This window comes from Hippoglossus stenolepis, chromosome 4, assembly GCF_022539355.2.
Source record: "Hippoglossus stenolepis isolate QCI-W04-F060 chromosome 4, HSTE1.2, whole genome shotgun sequence".
NCBI lineage: Eukaryota > Metazoa > Chordata > Actinopteri > Pleuronectiformes > Pleuronectidae > Hippoglossus > Hippoglossus stenolepis.
The window spans coordinates 20,623,114-20,646,065 of record NC_061486.1 but is presented as its reverse complement, the minus strand read 5'-3'; the positions used below and the strand labels follow the sequence as shown (position 1 = coordinate 20,646,065).

At 40.5% G+C, this 22,952-nt stretch overlaps 1 protein-coding gene across 1 annotated transcript in view; it reads left to right on the top strand.

The window, feature by feature from the left end:
- Positions 1 to 1,795: 1,795 nt before the first annotated feature.
- Positions 1,796 to 22,952, top strand: part of sorl1 (sortilin-related receptor, L(DLR class) A repeats containing) — a 77,862-nt gene continuing 56,705 nt past the window's right edge. Inside the window, exons 1-5 of the mRNA XM_047339521.1 lie at positions 1,796 to 2,201; positions 18,304 to 18,420; positions 20,076 to 20,210; positions 21,102 to 21,263; positions 21,750 to 21,817. Of these exons, the coding sequence (XP_047195477.1) occupies positions 1,881 to 2,201; positions 18,304 to 18,420; positions 20,076 to 20,210; positions 21,102 to 21,263; positions 21,750 to 21,817 (803 nt within the window). The 5' untranslated portion in view covers positions 1,796 to 1,880. The remainder of the gene's footprint in view (positions 2,202 to 18,303; positions 18,421 to 20,075; positions 20,211 to 21,101; positions 21,264 to 21,749; positions 21,818 to 22,952) is intronic.

Below are 22,952 nucleotides of genomic sequence, written 5' to 3'. Positions count from 1 at the left end.
TATATATACGTTTGCAATATGGAATATAGCTAACATGGACACAGAGAGAATAATTACATTCTGCACATGGTTCAAGAGGCGCACACTGTGACTGTATTTCATTGTTTGTGTGAAGTACTTGTTTAAGTGACTGTATTGACATTATGGATATTTTTGGACATGATATTTAATTTTGGCCCATTTCTGTTGTGCTGACATGTTTATCTACAGATATCAGCTTAAGGGACTTTCAGAAAACTATGGAGAGATGTATATTTGAAACCTTTGTTCTTTTATTTTATTTAGATTTTCACGGATGAGGAAAACGTAGCGAGATAAAAAATATATCTTCAAAAGACATGTATGTTACGTGACTATTATTTCATTGAACTGTCGCAGCTACACAATACAAAGGAGGATTAGATCTGAGTAGACAGCAATAAGGTGGTGGGTTTAACTGCAGATCAATACTGCTGCCTGGGCTAGGGGTTAGTATAAACCACAGAGTAAATTTAACTTATAATGATAAATAATCCAAATAAAAAATGCTGTGTAGTTTAAAAAACGAGAAATTACAAGGTCAAAAACTTGATGATGAACCAAATATTGATTGTGAATGTGGATGACTTGTTGATTAAGGATGCTGAAGATTCACATCAATAATAGAGAGGTAAAATATAGACTTGAGTCCAGTAAACACAACCTCAGCATGACCCCAAATGACAGACATGACATTTTGACCCGTCATAGCATGAAAGGCACAGGTGATACATCCATCATCTATACAGTGTATCCTTTGAGGGTTGCAGGGGGGCTTGAGCCAATCCTGACATTGAGTGAGAAGTGGGTTAATAAAATATATTTGAGCAAAATAAGTAGTGTGCACCATGGTTGTTTATTTCCATCTTAACACTGCAGTAAACGAATGGCAAAAAAACTGATTTAGACAGTGTGGCAGTGTCTGTGATGTCACAAACCTAAGAAACCAATCCTGTCATTTTGTGGGTGGGGCTCAGCAGCTGGAAAAGGTGTCTCAACTGCAGGTGGCGCTGTGAGGGTGGGAAGACAGGGAGCAGTGGTGGGGCCATTTTAGCATATTCACAAATCCCAGAATTAGAATGTATTATTGGGGTGTTGACGGTCATGTTGGGAGCTGAGTTTGGATAGTGGTGGTGGATCGTGATTGTGGTGGCAGCTGAACATGGACTATGATGACAACAAGATTGATTGATATAATACATCTACTCACATACTCCACCATTACCAACAATAACTCCTCCATTTCAATTGTCATTGCTGCTCATCTCTATCAGACATTATTTAGTATACTCTTATGTATAAATACCCCCGTTAATAGGGTTTTTGATAGTTTTTCCTTACTCTTGTTGAGGGTTAAGAACAGAGGATGCCGCACCTTGTTAAGCCCTATGAGACAAATTGGGATTTGTGAATATGGGCTATTCAAATAAAAATGTATTGATTAATTGATTATTCACTGTGTGATAATTTCAAATAACTGTATGTCTTTTTCATTGCTTATAATCTATTCATGTTGTTGGGGCTGGTGATACATAGATGTATTTGTTGGCATGTGTCTTATTTCTAGGTTGACATATTGTGTTTTGTCCCTCTGTGTGCAACGTCTCTTTTTTTCTCTCGTTTTTACATTGTGTTGTTTCTCTTTTGTAGTCAGTGTGTGTGTGTGTGTTGCCTTTGAACTGGAGTCTCTTAATAAAAGACAGAAGTGTGTGGAGCAGGGGGGGGGGCATGCGGACTGCCGTTGTCAGAGTGTGTTGGAGAGGGGGAGGCTCGTCCTGTCTGATTCCCCCACGGTGTGTGAATGCAGCAGCAGCCTGTAGAAGGAGCTCTCTCTGCTAATCCAACACCAAACGTACACAAACATGGCGATATCGCGGGCGGCCAGGATGCAGTCGTCTCTTCGGTGTGCGCTGTATCTGCTCGTCCTCGGGCTCGCTGGGATAAATTCGTCGACCCTCCGTCTCCACCCGGAGCAGCGCTACATGCTGCCTCAAAACACAGGTTTTTTCACGATAGAGGCTAACGCGGATTCCCCAGACGGAGGCGGAGGTGGCGCCGCGGCGCCAGCGCTGCCCGTGGCCGACCGTAGTACCTCTGAAGGCGGGTCGGACTCGGGTACCTACCCGCAGCATCGAAGCCGCCGGAGCCCCGGTGACCCGGCCATGCCGAAGGTGTACGGACAGGTAATGTAAAGCATCCCGGTGATACCACTGTTCACGTCAGGAGCGAGGGGTTGTGCAATAGAGCTGGCAAGGATGTCTTCAAGAAAATTATGCAAGCCCCACTGTTGTTTTGAAGTCCCATCATTTCTTGCACCTTATTGTCACTGTGTTGTGTGGAGGGAGAACATCTAAGTGTCTCCACCAGCCTCACAACATCGAAGCCAGTGTCTGGCAGACAAAGCGTCTCGTGTGTTCACCTGGTGTTTCCAGTGTAGCTGTACAACGTTACACTTCAGTAAACATGCATTCAAATGAACGGCAGCTCGCACACCAGGTCCCCCCTAATGGCAACCTGTCTGTGGCGGTTCCCTAGGTGAACACAGGCAGCAGGGTGAGAATGAGAAGGGGGAAATGGAGGCCGAAGTTCCCAGCAACCCTGTGGGATCGTGCACAGGCGTCAGGTGCTGTGCTTCCAGGTGTGCGTGTGTCCGCCTGGGAACGACAAAATGAAACGACGTGTTTTCGCAATAGAGCAGTCGCGCTCAGTCGAGGGGAGCACCGAGGGGAGGGTGGTGCTGATGCTCTAGGTGAGCAGGTCTGAGGGTGCTCTCTCCTCTGTCTCAAGAGGACGAAGAGCTGAAACCAAAAGGAAAAGTTTGTGTGAAGATGTCAGTTTTCATGACATGGAGCTCGGCTCTGCTGAATCATCTCCGACATGCACTGAGTCACACCTCTGAGCAGCTGGCTGGCTTCCTTCTTTCATAACAAGTTTGTCTTTTTGGAGATGCATAGTTTTTGATGGACAGAATGACCAAAATTTAAGAAAGCAAGTTGTAAAGTGCAAGTTATGATTTAAAAACAAAACAACACATTTGGATTTTTAACCTCCAATGAATGTTGTTTTTCCATGATTGATTAAGCTGAAAATCAAAGAATAGAACATATGCTTCTTTCTTAAAGCACAAAAAGACGGTCATCGATAAGACTTACTTCTTTTTTTTGTATTGCTAAGGCAAATTGTAAGTTGAAATTTAATACATTAGCTGAGTATACTTAACTTAAATATAAAGAAGTGCAAAACTCTAAACTAATTCACATAATAATATCACAATAAAACCTAACCCAGATACAATAATTTAATTAGGCTCAGGCACCGAAATGAGTCATAGTAATCAGTGTTTTGTGGGGGGGTACTGGCCGTGTACGATTTCCGTACCCAGCCCTACACCTGACCAACCATTAGAAACCTAATTAGCAATTTCTCCCGCTTGAAAACCTTGAACTAGCTAAATATTAGACATTTTCTCTTGATACATTTGCTAAATGGTGACAACAGAGTTAGAATTGCACTTTCATTTGGTTTGGAGACTCAAAGGAGACAAATGAGGAAAAACAATGGACAAATTGAAAAGGTATAAGCTAAGGTACTACAAAGACACGTGATCACGCAATTCCCATGATGCATCTCATTGATGTATTTGGCTGTCCCATATCTTAGTTACACAATTTGTTACACAGGCTTTCTCTTGAAGTTCTTCGCTGCTACAATGGATTCCCGTCAGTTGGACTCCTTAGAGGCCGTGTATGAGATCAGTGTAGATCTGAAGGGAAGGAAATTGACGTCTAGTTTCATTCCAGTGTCAGAATGAAACTGTGACATGTAGAATGGAGGTTGTTTGAAAGGTAAACAGATTGTCATTAACCCAAATGTAAATATTCATGTAGGCTCAGGGCGTGTAGCTACACACTCAGATTCTTCCGCCTTTTTACATGCAAACGAATTTAGATCTCTTCTGGTTAAACAGCTGACTACTGGTTTAAGCCCAGCATGCTATTTTATAATATTCATTGTTGCTTCTACTAAAATAGTTATGATAAACAATTTTCAATTTGGTTTGTTGGTAAAGTTGACAACCACCAGCCTCTCCTTTTAAAACAATTATGAAGAAGAAACCTGTTTGTCTGTATCAGTCCGGCCCCCTCGTGCACTATATGAATACACATGGGCTCTGAGGTTGTGGTCTGCCAGGTAAAGAGCCCAGACACGTCTTGACTGTTTGATAAATAATGGCAAAAAATGACTGGCAAAACATAGTAAGAGCTGCATTGAGTGCACAGACAGTGGACATCCTCAGCAGGCAGACTACTTCAGAAAACACCGGTAAGAATAACAAAGTCCACCGAAAGCGGCATTTTCCATTCTCAACACAGACGTTGAATGAATGAACAAACAAATGAGTCAGCGAAAGATCTTTATTTACATTGTGCTTTTTACAGTGGATTATTTCCAAGACACACTGCAAACAAACAGGCAGGGTTGTCACAGTAACAGGCCTCTCTCATATGAGGAAAATGTAGCCGTGTCTTAGCTTCACACGTTCTCTTCACAGTTTAAAATCTGAGTGAACGCCTTTGTATTCATCATATATTGAATATTATATATTGCTGTTTTGCCATTTACCAGTGTCACTAACTCATGTCAAATATCCCAAAACATGATGTAGGCCTACTGAAACTTCTTTGTTTCTCCACATCATACATTTTAACAATGGTTTATATACAACACATCTTAAATCATACCTGTTTACTGTCCTTAATAATAAATAAGTAAAATATAAGTTTTAATGATTGTTATTTACAAACGTCCACCAGGAATAGGTTTTAAATATTAATAGCTGTTTACAGACTGTGGGCTAAGAGTTACTCCTTTTTCATTTTTTTGCTCTCACTTGGCATGCACAGGAAGGATTTGCTCGAATAATAGCTTGTCTTCTAAACATGTAAGCAGTAACATTGTTAAATGTAGGATTTAACTGCACAGCAGCTGTTAGTAAAGACAACAGGGTCAGCAACGCTTGTAATTGAATATCGATGTTGCATTCTTTACTATTGGAGACTAATACAGGTTGTTTTATTCCAGAAGAGGGTCATGTGATAGGACCCTGACAAATCAGCAAAGTTTACATCATGACCGAATCAGCAAGCAGTTTTGAGCCAGTCTACACTAAAACATAGCCTTGGAGTTTTCGCACTAATACGGGTCCAGCAGCATTTCCAAACGTTTCAGTATTAGTGGCTCCAAAACTCTGGAGTAGTGTGGTCACCAGATGTTTTCGTAGCAGTGTTGATGTGTTTTCAAGTTAGAATTTAATAGTATGGATGTAGCCTCTCTCTCTCTTCCTCTCTATTTCTCACCACATTGGTGGCCTCTCAAAACATCCATTAAGATTTTACCCTCCCAGGGGCTTTATGTGTGAACGCAATAACCGCGTGAGAAACCCTGGAGTTTCTGGCAACTTTCTTTGTCTGACCCCCTAGTATAAAGTCCACAGAAAGTCCAGAGGAGATAATGGGAGAACACAGCAGGAGATTCTCCGCAGGATTCACCACAAGCAAGTGGGGGTGTTGATGATGTTTCTATGAGCCGATGCTGGTTTCGATGTGCTGTTAACAAAACATGTGATCTCCGCAGTTGAATGTGTAAAATGAAACCTCTGGACCCAGAGGAATTCAGACCAAGTTCTCTGGAGATTCTCTGAAGGTCATGTCTGATAACTGCTATACAGTTCTCAGCAGGTAGGCACAGCTGCCCTCGTTGTGCATCAGATACACATGATAGCATACTGAGTGCATGTTCACATGCCAATCACAGACATTTTGAGTTGTGAAAGTAGGAAAACCTAGGCACTTCTAAAAACAGAAACAATGGCTCTGCTCAGCCCTGTTCTGACCTGGTATTAACATCAGTAGCTGGTGATCACATGTGGAAAGCTCCCAGTACCTCAGTTCACACGTCTCCACATGTGACCACACGTCCCCGTCCACGCCTGCGATCTGAGTGATCAGATCTCCAATGAATCCTCAACGCGTCTGAGGACATTCACACCTGTAACTTGCAGCTGTCCATTTGTGGCTCAGTAATCCATGACAGAGTGACACAGTGAGCCAGCACAAACCGTCCCAGGACCCTGAGACGGAAGCAGCTAAAGGCAGCTGCACACTAGAGGATAATCTGGCCGATTTTAGACCCAATTTGCCCGTTCTGACAATCGCAGGGGTGTTCCTGACTGGAGGTCACTGTGTGCCGATTATCTGCCCAAATAATCCTGAAGTGTGGGGGGGTTTACACAATATTCGTAATGCTACCGATTGAGTTGGAGCCTCCCCGATATCGAATCAAACATATTTGATATTTACGATAATTGGCTCAGACAGAAACCCAGCGAGAGAGCGAGCTGACCAGGAAGTTTCACCAACTGGATCTTGTGGACTTGTATACAGCTGTGACTAAAAACAACAATAAATTTCCAACTCAGACATGACTACATCCATAGTTTATTTTTTTTTGCTGCAAAACCGAACACACGACGTCGGTCCTCTTCTATATTTGTGTTTCTTCTGAAGTCACGTAGTCAGGAGTGTTCCACACTCCAGTTCAGAAGGTGGCGGTAGTGGGCCTAAAAGTTGTTTGCCAACCGCCATAAAAAAACAGAAGAAGAAGATTTAGAGCGTTTCTCTGAGATTTCAAATCTCTGGAATCGCCAGTGTGAAATTGTTTCCTACAAATGGCAAGTGTGTGGCCTGAAGTTCTGGCCAAGTCGTTCAGTGTATGTGTTCTGAAGAATATAAGAAAATAAATCTCTTAAATATGTTATGTCTGTGGTCTCCCACGTTTTTTCAAATCAGTCAAATTACACCTGTGCCTTTCTTACTGTGACATGTCACTGCTGTGAAACAGACCTACTTACCACAGGTTAATACTGTTTGAGTTTTAAATACCTTTTTTAAATGAGAGATTTCAATGTGCGATTTTTAATTTGCAAAATATCCTGAAAACATGTTTTCACTTTGTTATGATTGCTTATTAAGGTATGGGCAGTACATGTAAATTTAAATGAAATCCACAACACATTGAGGGTGCAAAAAGAAAAGGTGACCTGAACTCGATACTTTTACTTCACAATAGATACAGTTGGTGTTCTAGCTAACAGGAGCTAACTGGCTAGCTGAAGAGAGGAGAGGGCGACACTGACACTGCTGTCATTGTGACTATTAAGCAAAACTAGTCCCTAAGAGAAGTTCATATTTCTATATCGTACATTATTTATTCATATGATTATTTCTTAATGTACTTAAATATTAAATATGGAACATTTTGGGGTTCGACCATAGAGTTGAATCGACACCTGTCTGAGAAGTGAGTCATTTTATAAATGTTGAAGGTGTTTCATTGTAGCATGTGGAACATGTCGCTTTAAGTATATCATGGTTGGCGGAGTTGAATGACTTAGCTTTTTTTTTCATTAGCTGTATTTCCCCTGTTTAGAAATGTAAGAGTGGTGCTCAGTTTGCTGCAGGAGAGGAACTTCCTAATGAAAAGTCAAACGGCTTTAAATCCTCAGATCTGCTGTTGTTTCACCAGCTGCTGCTGCTGCTGCTTTTGTTGTTCAGAGACAGTGTCACGGCTATTTCTGGTGTCCTGGTGTTACAATTACCCCTCTTAATCACCATGTGCTTGCACTAATGTGCAGTGTAAATAAACAGTAAGAGGCCACACAGAGACTATGCACATCGTACTGTACTATTCTGTTCGGATTACACTGCCTCACAATTTATGTCCAGTGTTTGATGCTAATGTTTAAGGGTTATTTATTGTAATATTGTAACTGAGTGTAGTACAGGGTTTTTGCAATATCCAGCCTTTTTGTTGGAGTCACTGGGTTGTTAGTGTGAGCAGATGTTGTTTCACAGGTAGACTCCAGTCTAGTTCTAGATACAGCAAAGGGTCTGAATACAAAGAAAATAAGAGAATCCATTTTTAACTTTTGATACATTTAAAAACAAATTCTAAAAACATGTTTTCCCTGTGTCATTATGGGTTATTGAGTGTGGTGATGTTGAGCAGCTGGTCCAATTATCAGAAGGTGGTTGATGTCAGCTGATGTAACCCCAGTGTGTAGTTACATTTTCGAGAAGGTGTACAATGTAAGCAACTTAATGCACAAACGTAAATCAAGACTAAGTTTACCAGCGGGTTTCTCACTGTCTGCTGTGTGGACCTGGTCATGTAGTCGTATTCTACAGTGTTTTCTCTGAACCGGCTGCTTGCTGTGGATCAAAGCAGCCCTGATGAGAGCTGTGACACTGAACCAAAACAATCAAGTTGCAGAACACTGAGCTGGAAGATGCTGAAAAGTCCCTAAAGGGGACCTGAGGGTGTCTGTAGCCCTGTTCAGTCCTGGTCATCTGATCACAAGTGGACAACATGAGGTACGTCTTTTCACACCTGGCATTAAAATGTGTCTTGAATGTCTGACCATCTGTGGTCGGATCGCGCTACGTAGTGCAAATTAACCCGACTGTCAGTCGTGTTCGCGAAAATGAAATTAAGTTGTTTTTACCCAGATTGGGTTTATAGATGTGTCCGATGACAATGTCTGTGGGTGTGACTTTGTGTTGGTGCAAGCGAGAAAGAGAGCGTGTGGAGTCAGAAGGAACTGAATGAATGAATGGGTGCAGCTATGAGGAAATATTTTAACAATTTAGGAAAAGTATCAGTCAATATGTGGTGACCAGTGTTGAAGAATAGGAGAAGACCTGAATTTGGCACTGTCCAAATTCATCCAGTACGGATGTCAACACCAGGTCTGAACAGGGTCTGCGATAATTCTTTGTGTGTATGACACTAATTGCAGCAGATATGTGATAAGAGCATAGTTGATTTTACATGGTTTATCGACACAGAAATCCATATTAGAATAGAAGGTGTCATCGCGATCTTTGCAAAGTTCAGTGTCAAACCTTCACTCAAGTTTTGAGATTGAAGTTGGAGACAAAATACAAGAGCAGCACACAGATCTTCACAGACTGTGACTGTGTGTGAGTGAGTCACAGTTTATAGGTGCAGGTTGAGTGGTTGTCATTCCCAACTGAATGACACCACATCACCCAGAGTTGGAGCAGTGTGTGTACAGCAGCGTCAATCTCCCAGAAACTGCACGCTCATTCTGTAATCCCTGAACTTGGGCTAGTGGCACAAAGATGACTGTGTGTGTGTGTGTGTGTGTGTGTGTGTGTGTGTGTGTGTGTGTGTGTGTGTGTGTGTGTGTGTGTGTGTGTGTGTGTGTGTGTGTGTGTGTGTGTGTGTGTGTGTGTGTGTGTGTGTGTGTGTGTGTGTGTGTGTGTGTGTTGTACACAGCACCTCTTACATCTACATTAGTTCTTGCCTCTATTGAGTTTGTGCAGTGACTGTCAGGATGTTTCAAGCATAGTTTTTTGATGTGAAACAACCTCTGTCCACTACTCATTCAGCTGTAGAGAAGGACTTGAATATAATATTTACCATTGAGTGCCTCTATTCATCACAATAACAAGCCTTCCATTAGAGCCCTTTAAACATTCAGTGTCATCCATACAAGCATATGCCAGTTTTTTCTGTCCTCAAGTTTTATTTGGTCTCAGTTTGTTAACACTGACTAAAACCTAAATCTGCTGTGACGTTGTGCGGAGGACAGTGAGGTCAGTGAGGACATTGGCTCGACCATGCAATCCTCCCTGTCGTCAGAAATACAATGGTGGCTAACGGCACAGGCTAACTCACACATGCAAACTGTGCGCAGCGTCTGGTCAGAGCGCAATCAGCCCTCTCTGCCTGCCAGTCCTGCAGAGATGATGTCATTGTTGTGCTGGCCGTGATGTCCCCTCACACCCCCTTGCTGTTGAATAATGAAGAGCTGAGGAGAGGATAGGGGAGGGTGGGGAGGGAAGCTGCTCTGTTCCACTGTAACAAACAAGATAAATTTATTGCAAATTATGAATTTGTGAAATATTTATCAGAACTATTACCATATCTAACTGAACCACTCATTCGTTGAAGGGGCTGACCATCGCCTGAAAGCAGTTAGAGTATTATGACTGTAGGAACACAGGAACACAGCTTTTCCCTCTACAGTATTTTTTCCGATAGTCTATCGATTAATTGATGATTGTTTTTTCCTATGATAATAAGATGATAACTATATATAACTCACTATCAGAACTACAATGTTATCAAGGTAATCTGTAAAATCTGCAACCTGCTTCCCATTGAAATATATTGGTGGAACAGCATGTGCGCTGTCTGAGCCACAGACAAGTGAATTTTAAATCCTAGTTTACAAACTGTCTTCTTTCCACGAATGCGACACCCATCTCCGTTCTCCATTTGACTACCCAACCAAACTTTGCTTTGCGCTCCATAAGAGTAATTAACATGATATATAATTTGGATTGTGATATTAAAGACAAAACGGAACATGACAGTGTGATATTGCTGCACCAGTACAGATGCTCTTGTTTGAACAGAGGAGACATTGTTATTAAATAGAAGGAAAAAAAAAAAGAATACTGTGTTAGATGGGAATCCCTCCTTCACGAGATATCTTGCATCAGCTGTGGTGTAGGCTCCTCCAATTTTGCTGCCTTGCTTTTATTTGGAGCCATTACCAAAAACTGCCAATATCGTGGGCTGGTAAAGTGTGAGGTGGAGTCGCATCTGTGCTAACACTTTGATGGGCTGCATGTCCTTCACTGGCACATATCTATTACATCGTTTACAGATAGGCTGTGTAGGATCCTTAGGCTCACCTTTGGCAGCTGGGCAAAACCCATAATATTCCCGAAATAGGAGATTTTACCTTTTTCTTTGCGACTACTTTCCTCCATGTTAGCATTTCACTGGCGTGCTGTGAGGTAACTCCCCCCACCCTCTTGTAATTGTCCCATAATGCTTTGTGCTTGACTGAGTAATTTAAGTTTGCTGTTTTATGTAATTTTCAGTATTTGTAATATGTCAGAACATGGTGGTTTATGTTGATAGTTCTAAAACTCTCATTTTTGTGCTGCTAGTTTTACATACATTTATGTAGTCATCTGATATACTTTGTGGGGTAGCTAACACTGCTTTCATATATGTTGACTGCTCCCTGGCTATCGGCAATCTCCAATAGCAAGATGCACATAGATGCACTCCACGAACGTGTGTGGTAAAACTGTACTGTAAAGTGCTATTTGCTGAAGACCTTGATTGATTTGCAAATGTCTCCAAATCACTTTGGGGTTAAAACCAGACAGTGAGCTCAAGTCCTCCATGCTTACAAAGTTGGGGTGATTCATTGTTGACAGTCATCACAATGTTAAGCCTGGTAGCCCCGCCCCCTCCCCCCATTGCCTTTAAACACAAGACTCTTGTCTTATAGGGATATTATGCCAGTTAAACGGCAAAGATAAACCAACAAACCATTGATCTGATGGTCAAGGGCTTTGACCCATCACCCAGCCCTGCTGCCATTAGGTTATCAAAGTGCCATAGGGGTGGACAGGAAGGAGAGGAATGCAGCAGATAGCAATAAAGTAGTTTCCTTATCTGCGGCCAAAGTCGAGCCAAATCAAGTGACCTGAATGCATCAATGAATGTCTCTCAAGAATCTTTTTTTCCTGAAACCACAAACCTTGCCCTAGAAAGGTTCAAATAAATTAATTATACTGGCTGAAGATTACTATGATTGTATGGCAAAAAAAGAGTCAGAAATGCAAAGTCTTGACATAAACGGAATAATTGAACCACTCCTTCAACAACCTTCAACTGTACTCCAATAAGCCTGTATCATGCCTTTTTACTCACACCGTCCCATGGCAATTATTGTGCTTTGTGAATATTTAACACCTCAAAAACTGTTTGGTGGGGGTTTAAACTGTACCGTAAATAATCAATATACATTACTGAGGCATGCATAACCGATGAAGATGCTTTTTTAATTGTTGTCAGGAAGCAAACTGAAACCCACGTTGCTAGACAAGTCCGGCAGCTTTTTATTTGGATACAAGCACAAATGAGGAATGCAGCCAGTTTCTCTGCAGCATGTAATGGCTTGTTAGTGAAAAGCAAAGCCTGACACAAATAAGCATGTAAAGGGACAACGTTTGCCATATAAAGTGATTGAAGGTAGTGACGTGTATGCTGGTAAACCAGATCAAGAGCATGAAAGGCACCGATCGCATTGGTTGAGTGATGCTCTGGGAAATTAGTGTAAAGTGCAGGGTAGGGACAGACCTCAGGCCTTAATATTGTGTAAAAATTGTGGTGGAACAATGAAATTCAATCCTAAAAAGGTATAGATGGCTAAAGTAATGAATGCGTTGTAGGTTTTAATACTTACAGGCAACTGTGGAAGGTTTTTACTGCAGCAACTATTTCATCTTTTGTCACTTTTTAGATTTCATAATATTCATGTACTGTATGGTCCCAACCTCTTGTCCTTAGCAATGTTAGTTAGTCCTTCCAGCCCAATATATTATCCTTTTATTTTTTGTATATGTACAGTAGATTAACATTAAATCCTGCAAATTGTGCTGTTTTCCTACAGCCCCCAAATTACTAAATCCTTCTCTTTTCTGAGTGACCTGAGACTGAAAGTGTGAATTTGATGATGCTCTGACTATTTTAGACTGAATTTACTAATGCACCCATACAAATCAGCAGTTCTTCAGTGTAACTACACTTTGAAATTCCTAGTTCTCACAATGTGTGTGTGTTGTTTGTGTACGTTTGTTGGTTGTGTTAAACTGAAGGGTGTTTCTAATTGTTCTTTATATCAATAACATATTTCATGGATATTTCCTGAAAATGAATGATTGTCTTTGTACTCAGCAGCTCTTAATGATTGACATAAATGTGCTGTGAGTAACTGAGGGTAACACTGGTCTTGGTTATAGCTCGAGCTCCTCAGGCTCAACGGCCCTAAAGTGTCCTTCTGCGCTCTACCTGGCTTCAAGTAGTTACGGTGGACTGGGGTCCTGTTCGAGATTTGTTGGACTTCGTTGCCTCTTTGGAAGCAGTTTGATTCTGCACTCTGTGGAAGAAGACCATTGTCTCTGTGTGAACTGTTGAGTATTTAACTATTGTGTGAGGGTATTGAAATACATTGGTAAGTCAGTCATAGATGTGCTACTGTATTCAACTTTTTGTTTTAAAACATTTTTTTATAATTAAGTATGAGAAGATCCCTTTTTCTCACTTGAGCCCATGCCCCCCAAAATGTCTGTGCACGTCCCTGCTGTGGATTCACAAAGAGTTGGTCTAACCAGACCTCTGGAGCTCAGTCCTCCTCCCTGCTTCAGGCTCTAGGCTACATTAGCCACCACTAGCACAACATATCAGAATTTCTGACAGGACTGTCATATGCTGAGATGTGCGTTGTGGTTGGAGGCTCCAGGATCTGAAAAGGAAGACAATACATGGAATAAAAACAAGGATATTTCTGGTTTCTTTCTTAAAAAAAAAGCCCATTCAGAGCCTGACAGTGTTATCGGAGCGCAATGCTGAACTGGTGCAGTGCTCTTTGAAGTAACCTGTATGTATTGTCAGTCCAAACTCTGGAATAAACTTCTGACAATAGTCTTGTTGATTGTGACAGTGTTGGACGACATCCTGCTCTCAGAGATCTTTACTTTATCAAACTATTAATTATTGATGAATTAACCTAAATTCGTACGTACAATTGTGGTATTCAGCTCAGTCTCGATTAAATCAGTCTCATTAATTATTGACCACACATTTTGGTATTTTGATTAATAATTAAAATAAATGGAAGCTATAGCAAAATGGGTTTGAATATAGTTTTAAATATATTACAACCAAATCTATAACCCTGATTAAATAACAGTGTGATGGGTGAGAAAGAGAGAGGGAGCATGCATCTGCAGGAAAGGGGTGTGAGAGCAAAGGATTTTGAGCATGAAAACATGGACTTTCCCGCTTCACCTCTAAACAAATCTTTCTATACTAACTCGCTATCAACTCTGAGACCCCAATGCTGAAATGCACTGTACATGTGAGTGAGAAAGTGTGCCAGAGCGGTCTCGACACCTATTCTTTCTTTTCTGTCTTTTCTATTTCTCCTGCATTGCTTATGAGTTTATCCTCAGTTGATGAACATGACAAGATTATCTTCACATAAAAATGTGGCCCGTGGTAATATAAGAAAACATGATCCTGTGGTCTTTGTTCTGCAGGAGGTCATGGGGAACAGCAAAGGGATTGAAATGATTTAGTGTACCTGTGGGTTTTATTTATAGATTAAGTTTATGAGTATGAATGTTTGATATATTGTGTTAGATATATATACAGACAGATATGGATCCTCAATAGATTACCTTTTGTAAAGAGCTCTTCTTGAATTAATGACCACTCAGTGCTTTACATGACAGATCACATTCACATAGTGTCTCTATGTCTAGCGCTCGGTCGATCAGTCATGCATCTCATTCACATGCTGCAGTTTTGTGGCTCCGTGTTTTGCTCAAGGACACTTTGGCATGAGGACTGGACAAGCGAGGAATTTAACCATCTCTCTACCTCCTGAGCCAAACTGCTTCTGCACAAAGAGCTGTTCACCTGTTTATTCACAGTTCAGTCAAGCTCCACTCAGTTAACAGAACCCTGAACTGGAGAATCAGTTGTTGTTGCCATTGTTGTGAACATGCCCATGAACGCTGTTGTTGTGACGAGTCTCAGCTGCCAGAGCGCTGGTAGCCTGTTTATTCAAATGTATTAATTTGGAACATATAATGTGTCCAAATCACACCAAATAAGCTCTGCACTTTCCTTGGCCATTAACGTTGCACATGCCATGTATGAAGCCGGAAATATATGCGGTTCATAGGATATGTGAGCCAGAGGCAGACAAAGAGATTTCTGTTTTCTTCCAACATGAATTTGGTAGCAGTAGAGTTTGATACCAAACCCCAAACAGCAGGGCTTTATGGTACACAAATGCTCCTCATCATGGTCCTGATGTGGATTGGACCTTGTTTCTTCTGCCTCCATTTTGAGCCACTACTTACTCGTGAACAGAGCAGTGACTTGCAACGAATGGATTCTCGCAGCTGCAATATGCTGCATCCTGGCAAATAGAATGTACCTCCACAGTCATCATCATTGTCTTAGATTCATCCGTGATGGTCTGCAGGGCAGCTGGCGCTTTTTTTTGCCCGGTCACATCGTGGCCAATGAAGCCTAAAATGAAGAGATTTACTGTTTCAACACCTTGGCCTGACAGACAACCCTGGCTTTTACTCAAGCAGCCCTGAGGGAGACAGAGGAGGCGGAGCACAGGGCTGATTACTGAAGCAAGAGCAGGTTGTTTATCAGTGAAGCTGGCTGCATGACTGCGACTCCTTTGTTAGAAGTCATGTAGGAAAAGGTAAAATGTGTGTCTTGTTGGTAACATACAGTCAAATCCTGCAATGATGCTGGCTTGTTGTTTTCTGGCAACGTCTTCAACACCATGTCAGAGGAAAAAGCCACTCATATCGTCACTCTTATCATATTTGTTGTAGTTGAGTTGTTATATTGTCTGTAGTCTAACCCTTAAAAGAATAGTTCACACAAAAATATGAATTCACTCATTATCTACTCACCACTATGCCAATGGAGGGGTGGGTGAAGTGTTTGAGTCCACAAAACACTTCTGGAGTTTCAGGGGTAAACAGTGTAACAGCCAGGTAGCAGCCGAATGCAATACAACTGAAGATATAAGGGGCTTATCTTCAGACTTAAGAATGGAAATGACCCTGTTTCGAGTCGAATATGAATGTCGGGGCTTGCAGATACTTTGATGACACCACACGACCCTAAAAGTCCATCAGAAGTGGCTAAGCTAGTGGACGTTAGCATTTCTGACGGTCCCTGAATGCACCTCGTTGGAAGATATCTGCAGACATTAATGCTTTAAAACTTGGTGTAAATGTTTACCCCTGAAACTCACCCACCCTGCCATCGGCATAGTGGTGAGTAGATAGTGAGTGAATTATCATTTATGGTTGAACTATTCCTTTAATGATTTCCTACCTTTGTATGTGTTGTTGTTGTTGTATTGGGTTATGGATTTTTGAGGACTCTGTGGATGGATATATTTATGAGTTTGTCTGTTCATCAGTGTATTTCTCCTTTTACAGGTGACTACTCAATGCTGGTACAGAACTGAAAAATCCAAACCTTGTTTTATTAAAACAGGCCCAGCAGTTCTTACCGTTCTACCAGCAGCTATTCTTAACGGCTGAAATGTCTCAGAATGAATATTTTATTTAACTCAGTTTCCAAACGCCCCACATTGCCAACATTTTAGTGCTGTCATCCACATCATTGTTGTGATAGGGGAAGTTACAAAGCAGAACTGGGTCGGACGTGTCTGATCACAGCTGACAGGGGTAGCAAAGATACTTGTTGTTTACTCCGCTGGTAGGAAAGTGCAGAAAAGGGCTTTGAAGCAAAATAAGAGAGTCCTTTTACAGGCCTGCCTCTCGGAGAACCATCAATAAAAGATAATGCAAGGAAGGCAGTGTGGAGATGAGATGGCAACGCGGTGACAATGACAAAGATGAAATAGCCCATTTCTTCTCATTGATCCATGTCCCCGATGGGAGGGAGATAAGAGTATGTGTCAAGAGCAAGCTGCTGCATTAGCCACCATATACGTACATGGAATTATATACATGAAATGTGACCATATGCATAGGCACATAGTGATGGAGCTTGATCAGCCAGATGTTTATATGGTTTTGTCGTTTTCTGTCTTATGTCTTTTACGGTCAGCTAATAAAAAAGCATAAAAAGACTGAAACATTAAATCGATCCTTCCAGCAAGTATTGTTTGTGTAGCTCATTTTTTATCTGTCATAGAGCTCCATTGTTGTCCACAGACTATTAAAACATCTACGAGCCTCACTATTGCACTGGGTGACATTTATTTTACTATCTTGTACACACACACGCACACAATCTCCTCCAGTTTGAGTTACATTTGCTATGGATCACATTAACTGATTCATAAAATTACCATGCCTTTAAAAAAAAAAAAGGAAACAATGTGTTTGTGATATGTTTTAAATGGTAAATAGACTGCATTTACTGCATTTAAGTGTTGCTTTTCTAGTCTTATCGACCACTCAAAGGGCTTTACAGTACAAGTCACATTCACCAATTCACGCAGACATTCAAACACCGTTTCTATACACAAAGCTTTTTCTATCACACATCATTCACTCATTTCAGTGTCCTCCCCACCGATCTTCTGGCTAGTGGATGACCTGCGCTTACTGCCGAGCCATAAAGCCGCCAAATGATTTGCATTGTCAGTAAGAGCTAGTGGACTTTGCACTGAATGCCATAGATGGAGTAGGCAACATTTCCATTTCCGTTTCCATTGGTGAATATAAGATAACACCAGCCTTATCCTTTAACACTGTGAATATAGTAGTTGGAATTTTATTGAGACGCGACATTCAAAGACTCTTCATCACTTTCAGTCTCTGAGCTGTAATGCGGCTTTAAAGCGAGCCTGTGTAGCATTTACTGGCTGTGGCTATGAAGTGGCAGCTGTGGTCTATTGTTGAACACTAAAACATAGTGTAAGTAGAGAATGATATTTTCCTCCAAAAGCTAGATCACATCAAAAATATTTTATTTTTTGTAAATTAAATTTTCTCATCCGCAAAGGGAAGATGGTTTTATTTCTTCTTTCAGATATTCCTTGATGGCCATTTGCACAACTAATACTTTTTGATTTAATCCTAAAAGGATGAATCCATTAAATCCTAAATTTTCAGCTTTTTTTTTTGTTATGGTTTCTTTCTTTTTCCAAAAACTTTGCAGTAGAGCTCGGCTGATATTTTGGCTGGCTAACAATGGTTAAAAATGACAGTATGATTTCCCCACTTTCAATTTAACAATTATTATTATATTATTATTTGTTATTATGATTGTTGTTTTTTATGTTTACAGATAAATAATGTAGAAGGTATTAATGCATTTATGTTTATAAATTAAAAATACAAAATATTTATTTTCTTAATTAAACTTCTATACATTTGGTTTGATTTGTTTTCTATTTATTCATAATTATATAATAATTTATATAGTTATAATTATATTATGTGTTTTTGATAACAACTTAAGAATCTTTGTCAGTTTTCTTTTTAGCAAAGATTAATCTCACATTGGTTGGAAGAGAGGTTGTGTGCAGTGTTTCCAATCTGGCCTTTTCCCTGACATGCATATTTACTTCCACCTGTTTGTGTCCTGCAGGCCAACCTGAATGACTCCCATAACCAGATGGTGGTCCACTGGGCTGGAGAGAAGAGCAACGTCATTGTAGCCTTGGCCCGAGACAGCGCTGGAGCCACGGGGACCAGAACCAGCTCTGTAATTACCCAATGCAAAAAAACAGAAACAAGTTCAAACTAGCATGCTCATGGCTCAAACATACAGTGGCTACAGCCTCACGTACAGTTCATGCTCTGTCATTGATCTAAAGCTCTCTTGTGAACAACAAGCGCAGCAGAACGTGACACTTGTCTAACTTGTTTCTCCTGTTGCTTGTGATGTTATGATTGTTGAGCCTCACATGAATCATGCTCACGAAAAACATGTTCATAGAAAAATCTCTTGCACACCTGAATGTTCTTCATGTCAAGTGCACGGGTGGAGCAGAGACAACTAAAGAAAAGGAAGAAAAACCACCAGCACATTGTCTACACTGTATGAACATTTCATATAAAAGCAGACAGTAGATGATGTGCGGATGTTTCTTCCTCTATTTCCTTCCTCCCCCATCTGAGCTGCTCTATACTTCTCCAACTTAAAATAGGCACTGAAATGGTTTCACTATGGCGTGTTTCTAAGTTCAAAATTACATTACATTACATTTCATTTAGCTGACGCTTTTATCCAAAGCGAGTTACAATAAGTGCATCAACCATGAGGGTACAAACCCAGAACAACAAGAATCAAGAAAGTACAATTTCTTCAAAAAAGCTAAACTACAAAGTGCTATAAGTAAATGCCATTTAAGTGCTACTAAATTGTTAGTTTAAAAACCAGTATTAATTACTTTGGAAGCAGTCATTTTGTTTGATAAAACATTTTCAACTATTAAAGGTTTACTTTCCATGTTTAACGTTTTTCAAACATGCTTCCTGCTTATTTAAAAAATGTTTGACTACCACGGATCAATCATACTAGGTAATCAAACGTGGATAACACTACCATATCGGATTTAAAGGCCAATATGTGTCAAACATAACATCCAACCAATGGACTGGATCATGTGTGAACTCAATTGTAATCAGACCATAAAGACATCATTTTTATTTAAAATTCAAAGGATTTTTCAATTAGACCTTGTCTCACACATTTAAATGTAACTTTAACTTTAGAAGCCAAAATGTTTATAACATTTGACATTTAAATCTTAAATTGTCTCCTCAGAAATTAAGGAAAAGCCTCAGCATGTTTAGTCACAGATGAATGGGATGATTTCACATTTCAAAGAGAGCTATAATGTGTGTTTGTTTGTCCACAAGAAGTAATAGAATCATTTCTTTTTCAGTTCTGTACAAGTCAACGAATGTTAAGTCTCTTTAGGGAATTTCTTAAAATTTTGATCAGCTCTCAAAGATTCACTGATTAGATTTCAGTGGTGAAAAGTCAAAGTTATCTCATATGAGTCTGGAAACTGCGCTGGTTGGCAGAAGAATACAACCACAGGGCTGTAATTCTAGTTACTCATTATCTACAATCACTATTTTGCTGCAAAAACAAATTTTTCAGATCTAATCTACATGCTGAAATGTAGAGCCATGGGTTATGTACAGATGTTACTGATAATCACATTTTTTTTTACTGTGCCTTTCATTGTACTCAAGGTCACCTTACAGCGCATGCAATTCTGTATTAAAACATAGCATCACCAGCACTGCCAGCACCAGGGATAAAACATCTGTAAGACAGACACTATGTGTTACCTGAGAGACGACAAGATGTAGGTGCTGATCACTTCCTGTCTCCATTGTCTCCAGGTCTACTTGTCCTATGATTACGGGACCACTTTCACGCTCGTCTCAGACAAGTTCCAGCTCTCAGGGCCCAAGTTCAAGGAGGGCAGCAAGCAGGTCATCTCCCAGTTCTGCCACAGTCCTGCAGACAACAGGAGGGTAAGTCACAGCCTGGGACCAGTGGCTAAGCCAATCAAAAAAAGCCATTAGAAAATACAGGCGACATGTTTTATCTCCATATCAGAAGTAGTCTCCATCTACACTAACACACCTGAAAACACATATGATTTGATGTTTCTTTAGTATCCTACAGTGATGATACAGAATTTAGTTTTTATCTAGAATTTTTGTAGTCTGTTTGCAAAGCCTATAATACCTCACATAGTTTCCATGGCTCATTGAAAGTTAGTGAATTTGAGAGAAATGAAAACCAAGGCCCTAAAGGTATTTGAAAATACATAAACAGGCATGAGTTGTTGAAAGTGCTAAATGTATGTCTTCAATCCAAGCAAATTGAGTTAAATGTATAGATTCGAAATAGGTTCTACATATTCTACACATTTATATATTCTTTATTTAAGTATCCAGTGTCTTTGCAGAAGTACCCATAGCAAGGACTATAAGTCTCTCTCTTTTTCTAATGTGTGTTTTCTGTTGTGAGTTCCACAACATGATGGAAAGTAATACTGAAATGCTGGAGCATCCATTAATAACAGTAATGCTACCCTACGTCTTTTTAAATTTCCCATTGGTCTATGGTGATTCTGCCTTTACTCAGTGAAGCTGCACCGTGCCCTGATTATGCATCATTGAGAGGTTACTGGGAATACAGTGACACAGCACATTAAAGCCAGCTGAGAGAAGTGGGATTAGTACACTGCAATTACCTAATCAAACTTTGTAATGAGACTGGGGAATGCACTCATCGCGTAAGAATCTCTTATATTTGATAGAATATTTTTGTCAAATGAGTTTAGAAATGACAGCACGCAGTATTTCTGTCTGAAATGTCTCATGACTTGTCTGTGTGTGTGTTTTCTTCCTCTTTAGTACCTTTTCGTAGACTCCACCAACAACTACCTCTGGAACACGTTTGACTTCTGTAAGAGCGTCCAGGGCTTCTCCCTGCCCTTCAAACCAACAGACCTGCAGCTCCACAGCAGAAGATCTAACCTGGTGCTGGCCTACGACAGCTCCCACCCAAACAAACAGGTACAGACCGCTTCTGTCTTCATGGGGTGAAGTCTAATCTTGGTATTATTTATAGGTGCACTGTCTTTGTGCTTTTTAATGTATTGTGGTAGATAGCTAGACAGCCAACATTCGCATTAACAAACCACTACTGCAAAACATATACCTACATTTATTTATGTCGGAATAAGTTAATTCATTGTCTTGTTCCAATGAATTCAAGATGTATTCTGCTCCTCCTGAGCTTTTCAGCACGGTTTGATTAAGTGCTTTGTGTTGAGTCTGTGGTAACCAGGAAAAGAGATGATTGGTTGCTTAGATTTTTGCATGTAAGCTGTTTTGGTTTCGTTGTCGAGTTCAAGCTCAAAAGTGCCAAATGGCTCGCCAGTGTTCTTGTCACAAGTGAAAGAGCCAAAGCAAAGGAATGAGTTTGACCTACATTTTTACATTGCACCCCCCCTTCTTCTTTCTCACTTCTTCACCCTCTCTCCCTTCCTTCCCCTGCAGCTGTGGAAATCAGACGACTTTGGGGAGACATGGGTGTTGATCCAAGAGCATGTGAAGGCCTACTTTTGGTAAGAGAACCACTGATCACAGAGGTGCTGTTCAGACCTGGTATTAAGATCCGTCTCAGGTTATGCGATCACAAGAGGACAACTCTCAGTTCATCGGTTCACACCTGGTATTAGAATGTGTCTCCAGTGACCGCTTGTGATCGAACCTCACATTTTGCTCATATGCAAAAGTACATCTGCATCATTTCTGTTCTCAAAGACAAGTGTTTTTAGTTTACAACATCACACACATCTATTGTCATTGTTAGTGTGTTTGTCAGTGTATGTGTGTGTATGAGAGAGAGAGAGAGTGCGAGGCAAGGAGGGGCTGAGCTTTTATATGTGCACTAGAAGTCTACACTAGAAGCCCCAAGTAAAAGTCCCAAACCTTTGTCATGTGGTAGAAGAGAAGATTTGCAGCATGAATGTGCCACTGATAAATCTGAAGAGAAGATGTGATGCATTCATGTCAACATGGAGCAGAATGTCTGAGGAAACTTTCCAACATCTTGTGGTGTTTTTAATAAAGTGCTCAGTCAGTGTGGATCAGTTAGAGGATCTACGCCAAGTTAAGAGAAGTAAAGTGTTTTCTTCCCTTACTACCTTGTAGATATCAGATGACCTTTCCCTTTAAACACGACTGCATGACAGTATAAATGAGGAAATGGATTGTAAACGTCTCTGTAAACCACTTCCAAAATTATCTTTACCGTGACAACATTGCAGTGTGCAATGTTGTTGCAACAAAGATGCTGTGAGGTGACAACTGGTTTATGTTTTAACCACAATTCTAAGACTAAATTACAGTTTTAATACATCTCCTCTCCAAGAGCCCCTGAGGAGCAACAACCTTACAACCTTTATTCAGTTTGTGCACAGCAACTTTCAGAGACACCTCTTCAAATTGCCTTCACGACACTTTGCCCCAGGAGTTCAAGGGGGAATAATTGGTACTTTTGAAAATGTGACACATTGCAGATAGAGTCATGCAATGTTTAATTGGCTACATATATTCACGTAAAAGCGTGACAGTGACCTTGCAGCTTCAATCATATTTTAATTCTTTATGTTTTGTGAAACACAACACGACTCACTGCAGCCAAACTGAGTTTGATCAGGACTCTGTGGGAGAGATCTGAATTTCAGCATAAACAGA